The sequence below is a fragment of the Dermacentor variabilis genome, chromosome 6 (assembly GCF_050947875.1).
Source record: "Dermacentor variabilis isolate Ectoservices chromosome 6, ASM5094787v1, whole genome shotgun sequence".
Lineage (NCBI taxonomy): Eukaryota > Metazoa > Arthropoda > Arachnida > Ixodida > Ixodidae > Dermacentor > Dermacentor variabilis.
In genome coordinates this window covers 190,864,001-190,883,977 of record NC_134573.1, presented here as the reverse complement: position 1 = coordinate 190,883,977, position 19,977 = coordinate 190,864,001, and the positions used below count along the sequence as shown (strand labels likewise).

Here is a 19,977-nt window from a genome sequence, read left to right as displayed (position 1 = left end):
AGAGGAAGGCGGTTCCAGTGGTGACGAAGGTCACCGTGGTCACGAGGAAATGCGCCCGTGCACAACCTCTGAGCTGGTGTCGGAGTTCAGCCTGATTTGACGTTGTTGCTGTAAAGTGGAGGGCACAGGACTATCTCACCTAGAAAGTCTCGACAAGATCAAAAGCAGCATTTTCAACTTTGTTTCCCAGAGCAAGAGGCAGTCAAAGATTAGTAATTTTTTTTCTTCTGCGAAAAAAAATGCGCCTTTACGTTGCCCGTATGGACTTTGCTGTTCTTGGATGCTCCGATAAGCCATCATTTGTCGCGACTCGAGCGGTGTCTCAAGCTAATTTCTTTGTATCCAATTATCAATATATTGAACTATTTTGCAATCCCCTTCGAGTTCGATATATCCGGGTTCGACTGTAGTGCACGCTTTGCACCTCCCAAAAAGAAACTTGAAAGACGAATGAAAACAGAACAAGTGGAAGATGAGGAAAATGATAGAGATAATGATGACAGAGAGAGAGAATGATGAGCAGCAAACCTTCTGACTGAAGTTACAATGTGGATTGAGGAGCATAGTGGCCTCAACAAGCTATGTCATCAGCCTGGCCAAGGCAGAAGGTGAGAAAGCGTGCAGATGAGCAGCAGAGAGCAAGAACCTTGGCAGCAGAGGGCCTGGGACAGAGTCCAGTGTACCAAAGGTGAACAAGGGCGTGGCCCACCTTCCGTGGTGGTGGCACGGGCACCTCTGTAGCAGCTGCACCGCTCCCACTCGACAGCAAGGCCACATCCAGCAGACGGCCATTGCTGCTGCCAACAGGGTCGCCACTGCTGATGCTGTTGCAGGCAGCCGATGCTGCTTGTAAAGAGAAGGGCATGCATCATGTAGACCACTAGCTTACCAACCACATTCAGGTAGCACAACACAGCACCACAGTGATGGACTTCAAAACGCACTCCCCAGTTTGTCAATATGCACCGCTATGCATCATGAAAAACTGGTAATGTACACTTACACGTGTGTTCCTGCTGTATTCTCTGACCCCCGAATGCTTCAAAGCTGCCGTTGTTTTCTTAGTGCCATTAGAGTCAACCATCCAACATGACTTGCCAATGTGCAAATTGCATGTTCTTGATGCTGATGTGTGTTCTGCCTTAGTTGTACTCATTTGTTTGTGCCGCTTACAATGGATCACTCCAACTTGGCCCAGTGGGCAAGTTGAAAGTGTATGTATGTTGTGTCTACAAAAGAGGTCAGTCTATGATGATGAATTACCTATGTCCATCTGTGGAGAAGTTGCTTGCATGTGCTCCATTTCACGTGCATGCTATCTCTGTCAGAAATTCAAGTACAAATTGGGCAGGAGTATTATATATACATATTTTTTATTTACTGATGCCGCCTGACAGCGCTGCTCTCCACAATGCCATGAAACAGCTCAATGCTTCCAAAGGGAGCAGCTTCAAGGACAGAGATAATTGAGTGTACAAAATAAAGTTGCTTTGTGAAGTCTGCCCGTAACCTTGCAGGATCAATTTTATAAATATTCAAGTGCTTCTGAGGAATGTACAGGAAGGTGCCAGCTGTACACAGAGGTGGGTCGTACAAGTGAAACTTTTCCTGTTACCACATGACATTTCCGTTTCTTATTCAGTGGCACTGTTTAGCAAATGGAACCACTTACCAGTAGGCCCTGGAGCCGGAGGTGGAGGGCACTTGGGTCGTTGCAAGGTGCTGTAGTTGGGCCGCTCCTCCGTTCTGGCAGGGGAACAGATGGCACTGAGCTAGTGCTTGCACGTGTGACCAAAAAGCTTGCACCACCACATATCACTGACTTTCCTGGGTCTCGAAAGTGTGCAGACCATGTAGCTAGGATATGACCTGATGTCACAGTGCAATTGAGGCTAAGCTCTCATAAAAACAGAAGCAAGAAGAAGAGCATGCTAAAGGAGTACTGACATGGCACTTTCAACTCGTTTTTTGCATTAAATGAATCTCCAAGACCTCAAAACCCTATTGAAATACTGCCAAGCCTCAGAGTGTCCTAAATAATAAACACTTTTCTAGAGCCATTTGCAGTCTCGTTTACAAGGTGGCGACTGCGTTGTAACATCATGACATAGAAAGTGGTCATGTGAGACAGGACATTATGACATTTTCGCATTTACTCCAGCTTGCTCGATTGCCTCCTATGGTGCTACTCAAAACATGACTTAATGACTTAAAACATGAGGCTTAATGTAGCAGCGTAGCAGACAACCGTGCGAGTGCCGAAATGTTGCGATGTCCTACTCCAAAATAAATGCCAAGAACAAGTGATGCAATTTTCTGGCACTAGCTTAGCATAGAAAATAACTTATCTTTTGAAGGAGCTTTTGTAATCAAATTCTGAAGGCGGCACGTTGTCATGCTATACGAGAAACTATTGTCACCATCTTGTGATGCCTTCTGATCTGGCTAGGCTGGCTCTGATGGTAGACTAGGCAGGCAATTTTCGAGCGAATTTGCTTGGAAAAAAAAATGTGCGTGTAAGAATTAGGTAAATACGGTAATGACTCATTGTGAGCTACCATTTTCGTTTGGAAATCTTTCGAGCAATGGCCAAAAAGAAGGAATTTTTGGCTAGAGATGATGTAATTGAAGCATTCACCGTTTTCCTCACCACTGCCAAGACAGACGTTGCAGCTATTGGAGTGACCACCACTGGGGTCAGGCATGTCTGTGCCAATGATTCAAGTTTGTATTATCCACCTAAGGCTAATTTCAGGCTGGGATGTTCGGTCAGTATCAAATTAACCAAAAAATTGAATTAATTGGAGCCTAACTGGTGCAACAGAAACCTACTGTATCTGCCATGGCACAGCAAGAAAAAAATTGAATCAGAAGCCCAGGCTATAAGTACGGTGTCTGCACTCACAGCACTTTGACTTGATGAAAAGTACCGTTACATGAAAACTGCTAATGTAGTATGGCTCAGGAGCTAACACACCAATTGAAAAGTACCGTTACATGAAAACTGCTAATGTAGTATGGCTCAGGAGCTAACACACCAATACTGCCATGTGAAATATTCAATATTAAATTACGCACAGTTGGAGAGAAGATGCCTACCCTTTCAGCACATCTGATCCCTGGGACAGGTTTTGCCGGGACGAACCTGGTGCAAACACCAAAAAGACATGGGTGAGTGCCCACTTTAAATGATGCACATGTCGCTGGTTACTATAATAACTTAGAAACACCAACAAAGACTTTCAAAAATATACATGATATATATTTAAAAAATTCCATACAAAAATAACACAGTTATGCACAAACAAATGCAAGCGCTGGTCCTCAGCCATTAAATAATGAACATAATAAGTGGGCAGAAAAATTTATTGGTTACATTGCAAAATACCTCTTGCTCAAATGACCACAAACATCATTCATAAATTGCACTACCGTACTCACTTACATGACCAAATTAGCCGTTCTCCTCAGTACATTTTACTGAGGCTCAACCACTCTTACAAAGTTTGAAGTTTGTGGGGATTGAGGTGCATCCTGTCACCCTTATGTGGCGTTCGCCTATTCTGCCTGCTGTGTCTCTCCCTTTTAAACCTGCGATGAGTCGGAGCAAAGGCCAAACTGCCAATCCCTTTGTGCTCTGCCCCAGGAGTGTCAGTGAGCAATTTTCTACTGATCGGTTTTCGAGGGTGGCGCTTCACACTGCCGGCCACGGCGACACAATCAGCAGAGCCAGCGCGAGGAAGACTTCTCCAGGACAGGTAAGTACATGTTTTTCCTCTTGTCTGCCGGCACCTTTGTTATTGGGCATCACTTGGACTTAAGCTTGTTTATGGTGCCTTGCAGATACAGTGAGTGCGTACCTTGTACTGATCCTTTTCTGAACGCTAAGGCGAACAGCGGTGCCTAGTGCATGGTTGTACTGAGCTGCGCCACATTTAATTGGAGGCAGAAGCCAATAGAGGTTGCCCTAGCTCTCGTGAGAAGGCCCACAGGCCATCGTAAGAGTACACCACACAGTCGTCGGGACACTTCTTCCTTGGTGACGTTGCACAGGGAGCCACTCCTCCTGCGGTCACATGCTAGCGGCGCCCTTTGCGCTGCTCTGAGACTGGGCGTTTGTGCAGTGTTGGGTGTCACCGGAGGCAAATGAACCTGTTTTCGTTAACTTTGGGCAATACTGTGTTTCTAGCGTGTACAGCGCTCAGTGCCCTTTTGCAGGCAGAGCTGTCACGTAATCTCGATTTTAGGAGACACATTGAAGCTAAAGGCGAAGGAAGCATCTTTTCACAATGGCCCAATAATTTCAAAATCTTTATGGCCCCTTATGTGTAAGAGAAGTCCACCAGCGACTGTACTTATTCACATAAAAAGTCAACTTTCAATATAACAAAATTTTAATATAATGAAGTAAAGTGCAGATTTTACCAACTTCATTGTATCGAGGTTTAACTATACTGTCGTGTTTCAAACGAGAGCCAGCACCCTGTGGCCTTCCTACAGTCTAAAAACAGTTGCACCCTTTGGGGTGTATATTTGCCACACAACAATAATCCTCATGTCTTGCCTGCATTTCCTTTCTTTAACGCTGCGAGCCCAGTACTTCCAAGTCACGAACAGCATGCGCATTATGAGCATGACAGAGGATTCTCGACAGGAAAGTAACGAGTGCAGCGTTTTCGAAAAAGGAAACGCAAGTAAGACGGATGATGATTATTGTTGTGTGGCAAATATACACCCCAAAGGGTGCAACTGTTTTTAGAGCGTATGCTCCAGACCTGACAATATGTGATTATTTTTTGTGGAGTTACCTAAAACAAAGATTAATGAAGCAACATTTAGCATGTATCAATAAGCTGAAAGATATATTTGGAGATTGAATTCAGGAATCAGATCCGTAACATAAAAAAACATAACAAAACATAACATAACATAACATAACATAACATAACAAAAAATCTTTTAGCTTTGCTAAAAGATTTTTTGCTAACCTCTGATAATTTTTCCTAATAAATATCTGTGTTTTCATAGTCAGCTAGCTGATAAGTATCACCCACTCTTTTTTTTTTTCCTTTTTTTGCAGTGTTCACATTGCGCCACATTTTTTCGTTCTCTTTGTTCGTACTTTTTTTTTTTTGCTTTTTGCCTTTAACAATTGTATAAATTTTGTCACTCCCGTTGTTATTTCTGTTACACTATATCGATTAAAGCATAGTTTGTTTGGTTTTTTCTTTCTTCTTTCTTCTTTTTTTTTTCGTTATCATTTGCTTTTCTTGCAACTAATTTATTATTATACTATCCACTGTTACGCTGCCAACTATGTTACAATTCTGTTGTAGTTACTAACCGAGGGTCCCGTTTTCAGTATGATTACTTTGGGACCCTCGTCTGTATATTACATTTATGTACCTATGTTTTTTCATATGAATAAACTTCAACTTCAACTTCAACTTCACTTGGTAATTCCTTGCAACAATGGTGAAAAGCAAAGCCCCATCTCTGAATATGGCTAAAGAATATGATACAGTCGAACCCGGATATATCGAATTCGAGGGGGATCGGAAAATAGTTCGATATAGCGAAAATTTGATATACAGATATAGGCCAAAAAAGCACTCGCGATCATAAAAAATTGTGGCTTACCAATTGGAACAGCCGCGAATCAGATAGCATGTGCACACAATATGAAAGCGGTTTATTTCACGGAAAGAAAATTACTAATTTTGGGCTGCTTTTTCCTCTGGGAAAGGAAGTTTAAAACACTAATCTCAATCTTCTTGAGACTGTCCAGGTGCGAGAGCCCAGTGCCTTCCATTTCGCCGCAACAGCGCCGAATCAGGCTGAACGCTGACGCCAGTTCAGTGGCTGTGCACGGATGCATTTCTTCGAAAACATAGTTGCCCTCGTCGTCGCTGGAATCGCTGTCTTGAACGCCAGCTATTCCGGCCACAATGTCCTCATCAGCGAGGTCGGCTACCGCTTGAACTTCGCTGTCAGTGTTAATGAAGTCATCAACAGTAACTTCGGACAAGACAGCGCCGGGAAAATTGGACAAGTCGCAGAATGCATCCTCCAAGCACTCATCGTCATCTAAAGCTTCCGGACATTCATCTCCGGCCACTTCAAGGCCTGCCTTGCCGAAACAGTTGGCTACTGTGGCCTGCTTCACGTCGCCCTAAGCGCCGGTAATCATCTGGATCGCGCCGAGCAGGTCAATCTTGAGATCGGTTCCCATGCGGAGGTTTATGAGGAGCTGTTGAATAGGTCGCATCCGATAGCCTACCTTGAATGTCTTTATGATACCCTGGTCGAGGGGTTGCAGTCTCGCTGTGGTGTTCGGCGGGAGAAACTTCAGTTCGATGTGCTGCAGCTTGCAAGTCGTTTGATGGGCTGAACAGTTGTCTACCAGAAGGCAAACTTGGCGGTCCGACTTGCCCAACTCAGCGTCCCAAGCCTGTAGCCATTCAACAAAACGTTGACGTGTCATCCAGGCCTTCCTATTACAGCCGTAGCGGACGGGAAGCATTAAACAGTTCTTGAAGCAGCGCGGTGACTTGCTCTTCCTGATCACGAATGGCCGTAGCTTGCACGAGCCGTTCATGTTGGCTGCAAGCAGCGCCGACACACACACTTTGCCCATTTTACCGCCGTGGCATGATGTTCCACGAAGAGTGAGTGTCTTATTCGGCAACATTTGCCAAAAGAGACCAGTTTCGTCTGCATTGAAGATTTCTGCAGGCAAAAACTTCTCAGTGATCTTCGGCCACTCCTCAGAAAGCCACTGCTGCATCTCCTGGCTGCTGACAGCCCTACTTTCGCCTGAAATGGCCTTTCCTACAATGCCGTGCACTTTTTAAACCGTTGCAGCCATCCAGTGCCACTGCAAAAGTTTGCTACGCCAAGAGCCATAGCAAACCATTTGGCCTTTTCGATTAACATCGGGCCATCCACGGGAATATTTTTCGCTCAGATTTCAAAAAACCACGTATAGAGTGCCTTCTCCACTTTGTCAAAAGCAGCAGGGCACACACGACACGCTCCCGAGCGACTTTCCTCACCTGCTTTAAGCTTGATGTCCTGCTCGTTTTTTAACAACGTACTTAAAGTACCCGCGAAATGTTGAATGCGTCTGCCACGGAGGACTTGTTTTCTCCTTTCTCGACACGCCGGATTACTTCAAGCTTTCTTGCAAAGTCCAGATTCTTCCTCTTTTTTATGTCCGCGGATGCCATAGCTCACCAGATGACCGCAATCGCACATGCTACACACGCTTGTTGAAACAGAGGTACGCACAACAAAACGCGCGATGCACAGATGGAGCAGTCCGAGCGAAGCCTGTTTGAGCGGCAGTCAACGGGAAAAGAAAGAAGAGAGCGTGGAAAAAGATCGACGGAATATGCCGTCGAAGCCACTGTGTTCGTTTTTTGAGCCCTCTCTGGCTCTCTTGTCTCCCCTGGCCCATGAGCGACCGTGCCGACCCCTCACTCTCTCCCTCTCTCTCCCTTTTCCCAGGAAGCGTGGCTTGTAAACGTCGCCGCGTCTCCATGCCGTGCACTCTCTTCGCTGAGCTCCAATGCCCTTACCCAATGCACACGCCGGCGGTAGAGGAGGAGCGAGAGAGCTCGCACCGATGGGGCGCAAGAATGGGGGAAAGGCTCTACGTCTCCGTCGCTAGGCGACGGCCGCGCATGCGCAGAGGAGGAGCCTGCTGACTGACTCTGCGGAAATGTTTTCCTCTAAGTACCGGACACGAATGTCTTTGGGAAAAGCGCACCTTCCAGGGGCGCGGCGCGGCGTTCGATATATCGAATGTCCGACGAAAATGGAATTCGATACACTACGCAATTGTCCTATACTTTTACATAGTATTTTCAAGGGGGTAATCTGTGTGTTCGATATAGCCAATAATTCGAAATATGCGGGTTCGATATATCCGGGTTCGACTGCATTGCAGTTGCAAACTGCATATCTGTCCCCGCCATTTTTTACTTTATATGCCGTTCTAAAGGGACACTAAAGGTTAATATTAAGTCAATGTGGACTGTTGAAATACCATCCCAGGAACCACAAAACGCTTGTTTCATGCGAAGAGACTTATTTTAAGAGAAAATGTGTTCTGAAGCGTCCGCGTACCTCTAGCGCAGTTCAAATCGCCCACTGTCCGATCGAGGAGTGGTGACGTCATGGTCTTATAGTGACGTTGCGCTGTCGGTGAGTAAAACGGCACCCGCAGATGGCGCTATGGCTTTTCTGCGCAAAACGCAAACGTGTGGCCAGAAACAAAGCCAAGACAGAGCCAACAGCAGTACGAAAGCGGAACTATGGTGGCTAGCGAAAGGGAAAACGCATGACGATAAGCTGGTTTTTTATTTTATGATGCCTACTTCGACGCTTGTTGCAATGAATGACCCTGACAATGACACATTGGCTCGCGATGCTGGGCTCTACTTCAGCGATTTAAGCACTGATGAACTTGACCTGCTGCTGAGGGCTCACGCTGCTGGCATCGTTGCGTATTACTACGACGGCAACTGTATGTCATGGCTGTACATATTCGCACATTTGTAGCTTTTCCTTCGTGAAAACCAAATGCCGCACTCACCGCCCCGTCTTCGACCTGCAGTTGTTCTTGCTCTTCGGAGAATGCAGGCAAGACCGACGGAAAGCATTGCTTTGAAAGGCACTCCACACGACTTTAGTAAGTCGGCGTTGAACTCGTAATTCTCTGGAAGAAAGTGCGGCGAGCACGCTATGCAATTTTTCGGCTCTTTGCCAACGTGCTGTGGCAGAGGTACGGCATTTAACCACTTCGAACGGAGAGGTTCACTCGTTGGCACACAGTGATAAGTGACGTTGGATTCGCCACTGCAAGTGCCCTTGGCCAAGTTCCGCGGACTGTTCGCGTATCCCACAACATCACATGGACGTGGCATTCTCGCTGCTTGTTCCAAATGCAAGTTTCGCGAGCCAGCAGAACAAGTGCAGCACGGTGCGATAACGAAAGAACTGGAACTCCAAAGTGTGCACGGCGCAGAGTTGAGCGAAAACGAAACCTTTCGACCACCCATACTACTGAATGGTAACGTCAAAATGTTACTTATTCTTAGAATCGAATTGAAGTAGACAAGTAGCATTTTCTTCCGTCTTATAATGTAATGAAATGTTCTTTTTAATACGAGTAGTTGAGTACTAGTGACAAATTATGATGAGGAGTGGCTTCGTCATCGGGATAGTACCAGAATGTCGCTGGGGGGTCTCAAATCGTGTCATGCATTTACCTCAATTTCTCGGTTACTAAAGCTCTGTTCGCGATTATATTGATGCCTTCAATGTTCTAGAGCATTGCTTTATCACTTTAACTTTACTTCATAGTAACCTTTAGTGTCCCTTTAAAATAAAGTAACGGGATGGAGTGCAAGCTACAAGGCATGCTATGGAGCTCGATACAGTCAAACCTCGATATATCTAACACGGATATATCGAATTATTGCGTATATTGTACACTTTCTATATCACCCAGAAAATAGCATGCCTTTTTAATTTTTTATTTCAAACAGGGTCGGACGTAGAATGGATGTATCGAACTCCGCCACCCTAGACCACGTGTGCTTTTAAAAGACGGTGAGCTTTCCCGCAATACCCTCGAACAAAGCGGTGGCACGATGGATGTTCCCAACTGCTGCGCACCATAGCTGTACACATCGATTGCAACGAAGGCGCCATTTGAACGTAGCGGTGTACGTACATGGCGGCTTGGCTAGTGTGACCATTGAGTTTGACAACATCAATGATGTTGGTCAACGACGCATTGCATTTGCCGCAATGACTCCACCAGTCCTCGCGCCTGCTGCGCCTCGCGAGGACTAGTGGTTTCCACATGGTTTGCATTCCACAATGACGTGAGACTATGCGCGCTCACTGGGCTCACTTATAGACGCCTTGGCAGATGCCACTTAATACTCTGTGAGTGACAGTGTTTCAAAATGCTTCGATTGACGGACATGGAGAACACAGCAGAAGTATTGGCCAAACAAAGACACTGCCGAGGTTGATCCCACAAGCGCTAATGTTGCCCCAGTCCCAGCTTCAACTGTGGCTGTACTGCTCTGGCCTTTCTACGCCGCCGGCCTCTCGCTTAGACTATGTTGAGGACTACGTGTTTAAGCATGCGGCTGCCAATAAGAAGCAGGCTACACTGCTGCAGTACTCTCAGCCAAAGAAATAAACACCTAACCTAATTTACTGCGCCATGATTAGGGCGCGATCGGAGATCGTTGTTCGGAGTGCACATTCAGTTGCGCAACGCGCAATTAGCCTAGGCTGCGCCGACTTTGCATGGCTGACGAAGTCAGCACGGCCCACGACAGGCTCCAGGCCAATCCCCCTTTGGAAGAATGGACGGATGTTACAAGCATCCCCTTGAGAACGAGGTGGTGGGTTGCGCCTCCAAGCTCTTGCTATTATACTGCCCAATGTTCTATCTAGGTTAAAAAAGAAAAAAAAAAACCTTGTTTTTGTACGTCTTCGTGTTTTGTCGTTTCCCTACTGTTCTTCCACCATTTTTCCAATCACCTCTATTTAATCTCTAATGTGGACATGTTTACTTTCCCCCTTTTCTCAATGAACCCAAGGGCTTCAAACAGTCCAGTGGTGCCTAAGTCGACCACTGGGCAGATATCTTCACATTCTAATAAAACATGCTCCATCGTTTCTCTAGCTTTACCGCAGCAAGCACATGCTTCCTCTTCTTTCTTATATCTCACTTTATAGGTGCGTATTCTAAGACATCCCGATTTCGCTTCGAAACGTAATGAGCTTCCCTTTGAGTTATCATCAATTGTTTCTATCCTGATTTCGATTTTTCCTCTTAAGTAGTTACTCATAGCAGGTTTCTTTTCCATTGCCGCCACCCATGAGATTACTTCAGCCTCTCTGACTTTCTGCTCGACTTTCTTTGTTGCTATGTTGCCCACCCTACAGGCCGCGTACTTGCTGGTAAGTTTCCTAGTTCTTTTCCTCCACTGTGAATCAACGTTTTTACTGTACAGATCACCCTCCCAACCCTCCCAACCTATTTACTTTCATCCATACTCCTCATTCGTTCTTCACAATCAATTTCACTGCGAGCTTCCCTCACTTCAAAACTAGTCCAGCCCATATCGCCCTGCACAGCTTCATTTGTAGTCTTCCCGTAAGCGCCCAATGCGGGGCGACCCACTGACCTTTGGTTCCCATCGAGTCCTGATTGTACCCTTGATTTAAAGCAAACAACCACAGTTCCAAAAGTAAGTCCTGGAACCGTTACACCTTTCCACGTACCTTGGAGCACCTCGTACCTATTGTATCCCCATAGCGCTCTGTGCTTCATTATGGCTGCATTTCTCTTCCCCTTCATTGTTATTGTTTTTTCCTGACGTTCCATATATCTATTGCCTTCGTTTATCCATATACCAAGGTACTTATATTCTCTTTCCCGAAGTATTTCCTGGCCCCGTATCGCCACCATCTGTTCACCGTTTTCATTGAATACCACAACACCTGATTTTCTAACACTAAATTTCAAACCTAAATTCTTGCCTTTCTGTCAACAGATATTAGCCCGACGTTGCAAATTAATTTGCTTGTTGTGTTAGACACAATGTCGTCCGCATAAAATAAAGCTGGAAGCTGCTGCTGTACTACTGTACCCGTCTGTTTGTACGAGAGATTAAACCCGATATTACTTCCTTATAGCGCCCTCTCCATCCTCACCATGTACATCATAAACAGCAGTGGAGATAAAGGGCACCCCTGCCTCAGTCCCTTGTTGATATGAACTTTCTTCTCGCTCCTCATCCCTTCCCATTCAACGCAAACGGTATTTTCTAGGTAAATCTCTCTCAAAAGCTGTAGACAATCGTCACCTAAGCCTTCCCCTTTCAGAGTATCCCACAAAATATTGCGATCTATGTTGTGATGTGCTCCTGTAATGTCTAAAAAGGCCACATATAATGGTCTGCTTTCTACTCTTGATATTTCAATACACTCAGTAAGAACAAATAAGTTATCATCCAAACGCCTACCTATTGTGAAGCCATTCTGAAGTTCTCCCAAAATGCCATTATTCACTGCCCATGCTTGAAGCTTTAATTTGACTGCCTGCATTGCTAACCTGTATATTACCGCTGTAATGGTGAACGGTCTATACGAGGGAATTCTTTCTCCCCCCTTACCTTTACAAATTAATTTCATTCTACTTTGTCACCAACTGTCTGGTATTCTTCTATCTTTTAAAGTTTTTTTCACTGCTTTCCCCAGAGCTTCCTTACTTTTTGGTCTTAGTTCATTAATCAGCCTAACGGGAACCTCGTCTAGCCCTGTGGCTGTGCACTTAGGAATTTTCTCTTCGGCTTTCTTCCAGTAGAAATTTGCCAGCACCAGCTCTTTTTCGATCTGGTTCTCTTTCATGATCTTTTTTCTTTTTCCTGTGGCGATTTGAGTTTTTGGAGGCAGTAAAAAGCATGCATTCACATTTTCATGTTTTTGTGGCACCTAGGAAGTACAGAAAATTGGCTGTTGACTGTATAAACTTTTTCAAATACAAATAGTAAGTAAAGGATACCGAATAGTCAAACACAGACATATATATTCAGAGCAGGAAGATTCATTTGTCTAATTAGGTACCATGACATGTGGGGACACTTGTTTCTCATGCATCCCGTGATGTTGATCTCCTCGCATAGCTCTTGCACCTTTGTAATCCAGCTTCCGTGCATAGCTCTGCACTGCCGGCAGTCAGCATAGTTGCAGAATAGTACAACAGACGCCATGAGTGTTGTGCTGCTAACACCACCTAACGGACGGGTTACCCGGGGGCAAAAAGGAGTAGCCTCTTCCTCTTTGGTTTGGGGACATGTCGCGTGCTCGTCGGCACGCATTGCGGGACTGTCTTGCGAAAGCAGAGCGCAGAATGTCGCTGCCATCTTTCACTAGCAAGGGTGGTCAATGCGTGCACCTTCCTTCGCGCGTGCATCGAGGGACCTCACTTGCCTCGCTCTTTTCAAGACGGTTGCCTCCAGCGACATGTTCTCAACCATGCCGTGCACTTCAACCACGCCTTTATGTTCGTTTGTATGTTCACGATTTCGCATAGACGAAGATTTATGTTTGCTACAAGAAGCTGCAAGTGATGACCCATTTGAAAACCCCGCAGCAGAGGAGCATGTGGTGCGCGCTGTGCAGCGTGTTGGCTACCGTTGGCATCAGAAAGGATTGGATTGTAGAATCAAGCTCATTGGCTATCACGTGGAGTACCCCAAGATGGCACTTTATTTTCCACTGGATAAAATGGGCCGGTAACGCATTACAAGCACAAGTCTAGATATTTCATGGACAAATAAGTTACATATATTTGTTTTACTTTATAAATGGGATCAATTGGTGTTTTTATTTGGTGTTATTACCCTGAATTAGGCCATATGATGCTGCAACTATAAATTGTCTGTTCTGCTCCGCTAAACGTATAACTCAAACGTGAAAATCGCCTACTGCTCCGCTGTGGCTTAGCGGGTCAACTTGGAGCGGAGCAGACCGTAAGGACGCTCAACTAAAACACACTACTAATGCACTCAACCTGAGTGTCTATGGTGCCCCCCCCCCCCCTTCTACGCACCCTTGTCACGCACCGCATCCAGGCAAGACTGGCCTGCCACATCTAGTTCATGAAAAGAAGTTTCCATGGCTTTTTTAATTTTTTTTATTTTTAAAGGCGCGTCCCCATTAGCAACACAGCAACTTGCCGCACGCCATTTGTAGTTCACGGACCGCCGGCCGACAGCAGTCTTGCTGGCAAAAGTTGAGATGTACCTGTCGCACAGTACAGAGGATTTCCCTGCGGCACAGCAATGTGGGCAGTCAGCGACAGAGGAATGGTTATAGCTATGCTCACTGCCACTGATCACTAGCCACCGATATCGTTGCTAAGCCTTTTCCGGCTCACTTCGAGTCTGTTGCAAACGGCGCTTCAGAATGAACCACGAACGCTCTTCAGCAGCAATGTATTGTTACCCTTGTTGCCACTTTACCCTCTCCTTGCAATAATTTCACACGAAGAAGAAAACATGCCAATATTTGTGGCATTGCCAGGTGCGATGCGAGCATAGCTAAGCCGCAATTCACTGTCGGCAGCCATGCACTGCAACTGAGCTAGACTTGTTTTGAGAGTGATGAACAGCACTAACAAATCTTTGGTTTAATTCATGTTAAATAAAATTTTATATTAATGCCCACTGCATTTTTTTTTTCTTGTGAGAAGTCTTCGTTGTCACCATACTGAACTTTGGTGCCATTCCGGGATAGCGCCCCCCCCCCCCCACACACACACTTTGGCAGTAATTTCAGCTTGCTTGAAGGGGGGGGGGGGGGAGGGTGCGCTTGCTCGTAATTTTTACGGTAAACAAACCGTAGCTATGGCGGCTACTTCTTTGCACCGCCTCCCACACATTGGTGACACCAGACGACCGAATCCAGCCATGCCAGCATCAGCACACCGACTCTCCCAAGGCAAGTCGTGATGTGTCCTCACACAGTCTGGCAGACGTCCAGAGAATGTAGGGTGTCCAGGGATTCTATATCAACATGCCGGATGTCTGATTCATCCAGCTAGACAGCCACTTTCTTCTAAACAAGGTTACAGGCTCTGCCTGCGTTCCAGGCTCCGGTTACCAGCCCCTGGCCCCGACTGCTACAAGGACTTGCGGACAGCTATCCTTGCTCACTACGCTACTTCGAGCACTTGGTCGCAACTCTTGCCATCTGAACCATTGCATCATTCCGCATCTTGTGATCCCACATCGCCTGCATCCACTCGTGCCAATCATCAGTATGTGCCGGTCCAAGGATCAAACCTCTATTCAGTCCATGAGCCTCCTCCCCAGCTCAAAGGCAGCTACACGACGACTCTCTCCAAGGAATTTAGTGGGCCAAATGCAAGTGCTTTCAGCTACTCTACGGCCTGCCGCTCTCCTTCCTTGGATATTCCTGGAAGCTGTCCGCTTTCCATTGGAGGGCACATCACTCATCACCGATTCAGAGGCTGTTCCAGTGGCTCAACTAAGTGCACATTTCACTCTTGATGGCATGGTGACGCTACAAGCACAACCTTCGCGATGCCTTCAGCGACCACCGCAACCCTGATGGTATCGGCATTCAAGCTTCCATGGCAAGCAGCAGCAGGCGAGCCTTCCTATGTTCTATGCTCACACCTTCCGCGGATGCATGGCCTACAGAAGTTTTGCAGGAGCAGCTCTGCCATCTGGTTTCTTCAGCTCACGAATCACTTGTGCTTTCTCCACACAAGTCCCGAGCTGCCAGACTGTCTACTTTAGGAGCTCCGACTTCTACAGGCAAGAGCATCCATGAGAATCTACAGCAGGTCGAAATTACGCACTTTGGTATCACTGTGGCTGCACCTCACTCAAAACATACGCTGCTGGTGCTGCCTGGTACATCTCTCTCGGATTGCGTGAACCCGACACTACTGACGACAACATGATCTGCACACTTTACCTGGACTTTACCATTACACTTTATTTCAATCGCGTTTTGCACTAGAAGAAAGCACTGTAGCAGCATGACTATCACCTCTAAAGCAGGTGAAGAAGAAGATGGGCTCATGTGTGGGTAGCGCAAGAATAGAAGACGCTAGCACACTCGACCTGAGCGTCCGCGGTGTCGGCTGCTCCCGAGATTGTGCTGCACAATGGCTGGATGGCCTAAATAAGCCGTGGCCACAGTGGCTACCACTTCGCCCCACCTCCCACAAATCGGTGACCCAGACGACCGAGCCCAGCCATGCCAGTGTCAACCCACAAGATCACGAATTGTAATAAAAAAAAAACTGTGCTATAGCCTCTCAGCAACTTAAAGGAGCCCTGGAACAAGTAGAGAAATGCATTTGAAGGTAAAATAGGCTATTTCAGAAATACTCTGCTGCAAGAAGTACTTCAATGTACTCAGTAGAAGCGAAGTTATTGGCAATCAAACACATCTTTTGCGGTGCTTCCACTCCTTCTTCAATACCTTGCACTGAGAAGGCTACGGTGGAGCAGGGTGTGCCCACAACACTCTGCCTACTGAAGGTTACCATGGTGCACAGTTCAAATTTAATTTTGGGTGTTAACGTAGATGCCACTACTTCTTATTTCGGCACCTATGATGTGCCAAACGTAAGCCAAACACGGTTGTCCTCAGCGAGCCGAAGTGCCCTTAGCCAGTGGGCTCATCGCAGCACCCCGCGGCAGGCACGCTATCTATGCTACACAGCACACCACAGCTACATGCAACTATAGTGCATATGCGCAGCGTTTGTTTTGTGCACGACAGGGATTGAGTGTGTGCTCACGCCCATGTGCTCGTCTGACCATGCCACATGCTGCAGACTGGCTTTGTCCGCACCAGCTGGACCAACAGATAAGTAACCACATCCAGCTTGCGCATATTGAAGAGCTATCAGTAAGTCTGTGAAGGCGTCCAACCAGGAATGGCCAGGAGTGAGCGCATGCTGGCAAGCATGCGTGTGGTCTGGGCTTAAGTTTCGCGGGGTTTCAGCTTGTAGAGCATTCAAAAGTAGTCGAAATTAGTGAGACCTGACGACTATGACACCGATAAGCAAGGTGGCCAATGTTTAAATGCTAAGCGGGTGGCCGCGGCCGTGCGTCAGCAGATGATAGCTGGCTTTTTCTGGAAGTACATGGTTATTATTAAAATTTGAAAGCATATTTTCACTTACTTTAGCTTGGTTATTAAACTTCGTCAATAGATATTGTGAGGATGCGCGACTGTCACATGTTCCCTGATATGTTGTTTTCCCCACATGTCTCGCGTCTCCTGTAATCAGGCTTCTCCGCATTGCTTAGTGTCGCCGGCAGTCGGTCTGGTTGCAGCATATTACGAGAGATGGTGCAGGGGTAGCACTGCTAGCACTACCTAATGGCAGGGCGCAGCAGGGAGTAGGCTCTTTCTGTGTGGCTTGGGGGTCTGTAAGCGGCGCAGACATTCCGCACGTGTGCCGATCCATGCTTCTGCGAAACCGTCTCGCAAAGGCCTACACCGGAATGGACAAACACGATTATTTGAACACGCCACCGTTTGCATGACAGTAAGCGCAAATGACCAGGCGTTAGTGTCCAGCATGGGGCAAACATATTTGCTTGCTATCCGGTCGCGGTGACTAGATTTGCCGCATGCCCATCAGCATGTTCTGTGTGTTGTGAGTTGGCTAGCAAGCATTAGTATATTAAAGACACAATAAATGCCCTTGTGATTTTTTGCGCTACTGTGTTCTCGTTCCTTTGTCCCAAGAGTACGGATGGGACCCCACGATATACACAGTAACAGTAGGAAGAAGCGCACTGATCTAAACACCTTTCTTAATTGACATCAGCTGTTGGCCAATGGCAGCCACGCATGGGAATGCGCTTTATTACAAAATAAAGCAAGCAGAAAAGAGTGAGGAGCAGGCTTCAGTTGAAAAGAGAGCATTTGAGCGACAGGTGACTTCGCATTCTGCTTGCAAGCACCATGCGCCGTACACAAGTGCAAAACTTGGCTGAGATGTTCACAGCAGCATATGCTATTTGCACACTATGTCTTTTCATTAAGCCCAAGGGGTGGTTCAGAACCCCTTTAAATGAGTAGTTGCAAACAAGCTTTCAATGAATGAATGACGGCTGTATGACCAGTTTTCCAAAAAGGTTAAATGGTAACTGGCCGCCAAAGAAATATCAGTTTACAGAAAGAAAATGTCCCTTAAACTCATGTAAAACGATTCATGCAAGGAAAACACCACATGTTGCAGCATAAAAAAATCTTGCTGTATGGCTAGACTGCTGAAAACACTAAAGGTCAGACAAGCAAATATCACGGGTTATCATGTAGGCTTCCGCTATGAAACCTAAAACGAAGCTTGCATAATGTTACTGCATTAATTCAAAATATTTGTCATTATTTCACTTCTGATAATTTACAATACTTTGTTTAGCAGCAGGAGAACATTAACCAGGGGGGTTTTTCTCATTGGGTAAGCATTTCTATGCTTACCCAACAAGAAAAACCGTCCATCTGTCCATCCGTCCATCTATCCCGCAAGACAATTACTTTCAAGACAGAGCCCGCAGCAGCGAGCAACTTTACCTTCGTGCTGACTGTCACTTCCACGTGAATGAAGTAGTGAGAACACAGCGCTCACAAAGCTCTCAGCACATGCTGCACCTTGCCCCTTGTGCAGATCGCTTTCAAGATATGGGCCTGCACATCTCTCTTCAACCCGAAGCGGCGAGAACTCAGCATGTGAAGCTATGTGCAGTTGGCACTCTCTTTCCACATTGCAGATCACTTTCAAGATATGATCCGCACACCCATGACATACACCACCGCCGCCAGAGTGCTGTGTACTGTTGATCACGCTTGACAATGGTTAGACACAGATGGATAAGGTGCTAAAGAGCGATACCAGCGCATAACAATCAGAACATCATCAGCACACCTGGTGCTTCCACATGCAGTAGTTTGCATTAATTCACTTTGCACCGACGTACGCAGCAGTTCGTGTATGTCACAGCGATGTCATTTATACTGGTAGGATCCAAGTTTCATAACACTGATAATGACACTGGGCTGTGTGGAGATGAGCAAGTGGCACAATGCTTACATTTAAGGCAGAAAGCTGGGCTAGTTGGTGGTTATGCATATAAGGGGACATTGCACTAGAGCGTAAAAAAATGACATGGACAGGAACAGGAAAAAAGACACCGAATGCTAGACATCAACTGGCTTTATTCTCAGAGGGACACAAATATACATACAATAAGACGTACACTACATGATCAATCACTGAAGCGCATGTGCAATGGCACCTTATTGTGCAAGAATTTTATTTCTTTTGCCGTCAAAGATACGTTAGGCTTGCTGACGCAGGCCTGTTTTTTCCCTATGAATAAGGAAGGCCTCCAGTATTTCACGCTCTCTCTCATTTGTGCTAGAACTAATCACTTCAGTCTTATCTCACAGCGTTTGCAATGTGCCGCCAAGTGCCCAGATTCCAATGGTGCCTCAACAAGCAGCTTGTGCTCTATTAGATGAATGTCTAATGCGGAATTTGCTACATCGGCCAAACTGGCCGGTGTATCAACGTCCGTCTAATGGAGCACAAGCTGCTTGTCAAGGCACCATCGGGATCTGGGCACTTGGCGGCACATTGCAAACGCTGTGAGAATGGATGCATGCCGGTCTTTCATTCAAGTGATTACTTCTAGCGCAGATCAGAGAGGGCGTGAAATACTGGAGGCCTCCCTTATTCATCGGGAAAAACAGGCCTGCATCAGTAAACCTAACGTACCTTTGACGGCAAAAGAAATAAAATTCTTGCACAATAAGGTGCCATCGCGCATGCGCTTCAGAGATTGATCATGTAGCATGCGTCTTTTTGCATATATATTTGCGTCCTTCTGAGAATAAAGCCAGCTGATGTCTAGCGTTCAGTGTGTCTTTTTTCCTGTTCCTGTCCGTGTCCTTTCTTAAGCGCTAGTGCAATGTCCCCTTATACAATGCTTACACGTACTTAGACAACTCTCAGAGGAGTTTCTGTGTGAATTTTTTCTGAAGTGTCTACCTAGTGGACTGTCCATTTTGTCTACTACTGAAGAGCTGATTGGCTGGGCTGTGGTACGTGTGAGAGGGTGACAGGCATCCCCGGCCTGTCTCTGTCGTACAGCTCCAGCCAGTCAGTGACATCTGGAATGGACAGTCCACGAGATGAAGACTTGCAGAATACCCCTCCAGAATTTCACGTTCACTTGTTGAGAAATATTTGGTTAGTTTAGATTATCTGAAAATACAGAGTAGTTCCTTTTTGAATAGTTAGTGTGTAATGAATAAAGGGAAAATCAGACATCCACCTGTCCGTAGCAATTGCTACAAAGGAAACCCATACGGGTTCCTCGA

General features: G+C 46.2%; 1 protein-coding gene across 3 annotated transcripts in view; it reads right to left on the bottom strand.

Moving 5' to 3' along the window:
- Asap (ArfGAP domain of ASAP) overlaps positions 1-19,977 on the bottom strand; it is a 221,044-nt gene that overhangs the window by 110,571 nt on the left and 90,496 nt on the right. For 2 of the 3 annotated variants that reach the window (XM_075697201.1, XM_075697202.1), the window contains 3 exons: positions 3,100-3,145; positions 1,673-1,746; positions 647-846 (listed from right to left, as the gene is read on the bottom strand). In XM_075697201.1, the coding sequence (XP_075553316.1) occupies positions 647-846; positions 1,673-1,746; positions 3,100-3,145 (320 nt within the window). The remainder of the gene's footprint in view (positions 1-646; positions 847-1,672; positions 1,747-3,099; positions 3,146-19,977) is intronic. The other variant, XM_075697203.1, reaches the window with a different exon arrangement.